At 36.8% G+C, this 323-nt stretch overlaps 1 protein-coding gene across 1 annotated transcript in view; it reads left to right on the top strand.

Annotated features, from left to right (window-relative positions):
- LOC119594164 (probable dolichyl pyrophosphate Glc1Man9GlcNAc2 alpha-1,3-glucosyltransferase) overlaps positions 1-323 on the top strand; it is a gene marked incomplete in the record, with an annotated part of 12,263 nt that overhangs the window by 9,677 nt on the left and 2,263 nt on the right. Inside the window, 1 exon segment of the mRNA XM_037943236.1 lies at positions 164-303. Coding sequence (XP_037799164.1) covers positions 164-303 — 140 coding nt within the window.

The raw sequence follows: 323 nt of genomic DNA on the forward strand, positions 1-323 counted from the left end.
TGATTATAGTTAGAAGACTTTTTATCTTAATTATTAAAAGAAAAAAGGTTTTCTCTTCTTTATTTTGCTTCATAGAATTTTTCTCTCTCTCTTTTTTACCATTTTTTCATGTTTTAGCAGTCTCAGCAATGGAATACACTTAGAAATTCTTTTTATCGGACAGCCATGTCTTGTGAACCTGTGGAAGACCCCGCATAACCCATGGCAGTTCATCCGATCTCTTGTTCTGTGTGGGTTTGGCTCCTACATGTTTGGTTGGCACGTGCATGAGAAAGCCATCCTCTTGATAGTTCTTCCTCTTGGGTAAGATTATTTCACTTGGA

This window comes from Penaeus monodon, chromosome 33 (genome assembly GCF_015228065.2).
Source record: "Penaeus monodon isolate SGIC_2016 chromosome 33, NSTDA_Pmon_1, whole genome shotgun sequence".
NCBI classification, from domain to species: Eukaryota; Metazoa; Arthropoda; class Malacostraca; order Decapoda; family Penaeidae; genus Penaeus; species Penaeus monodon.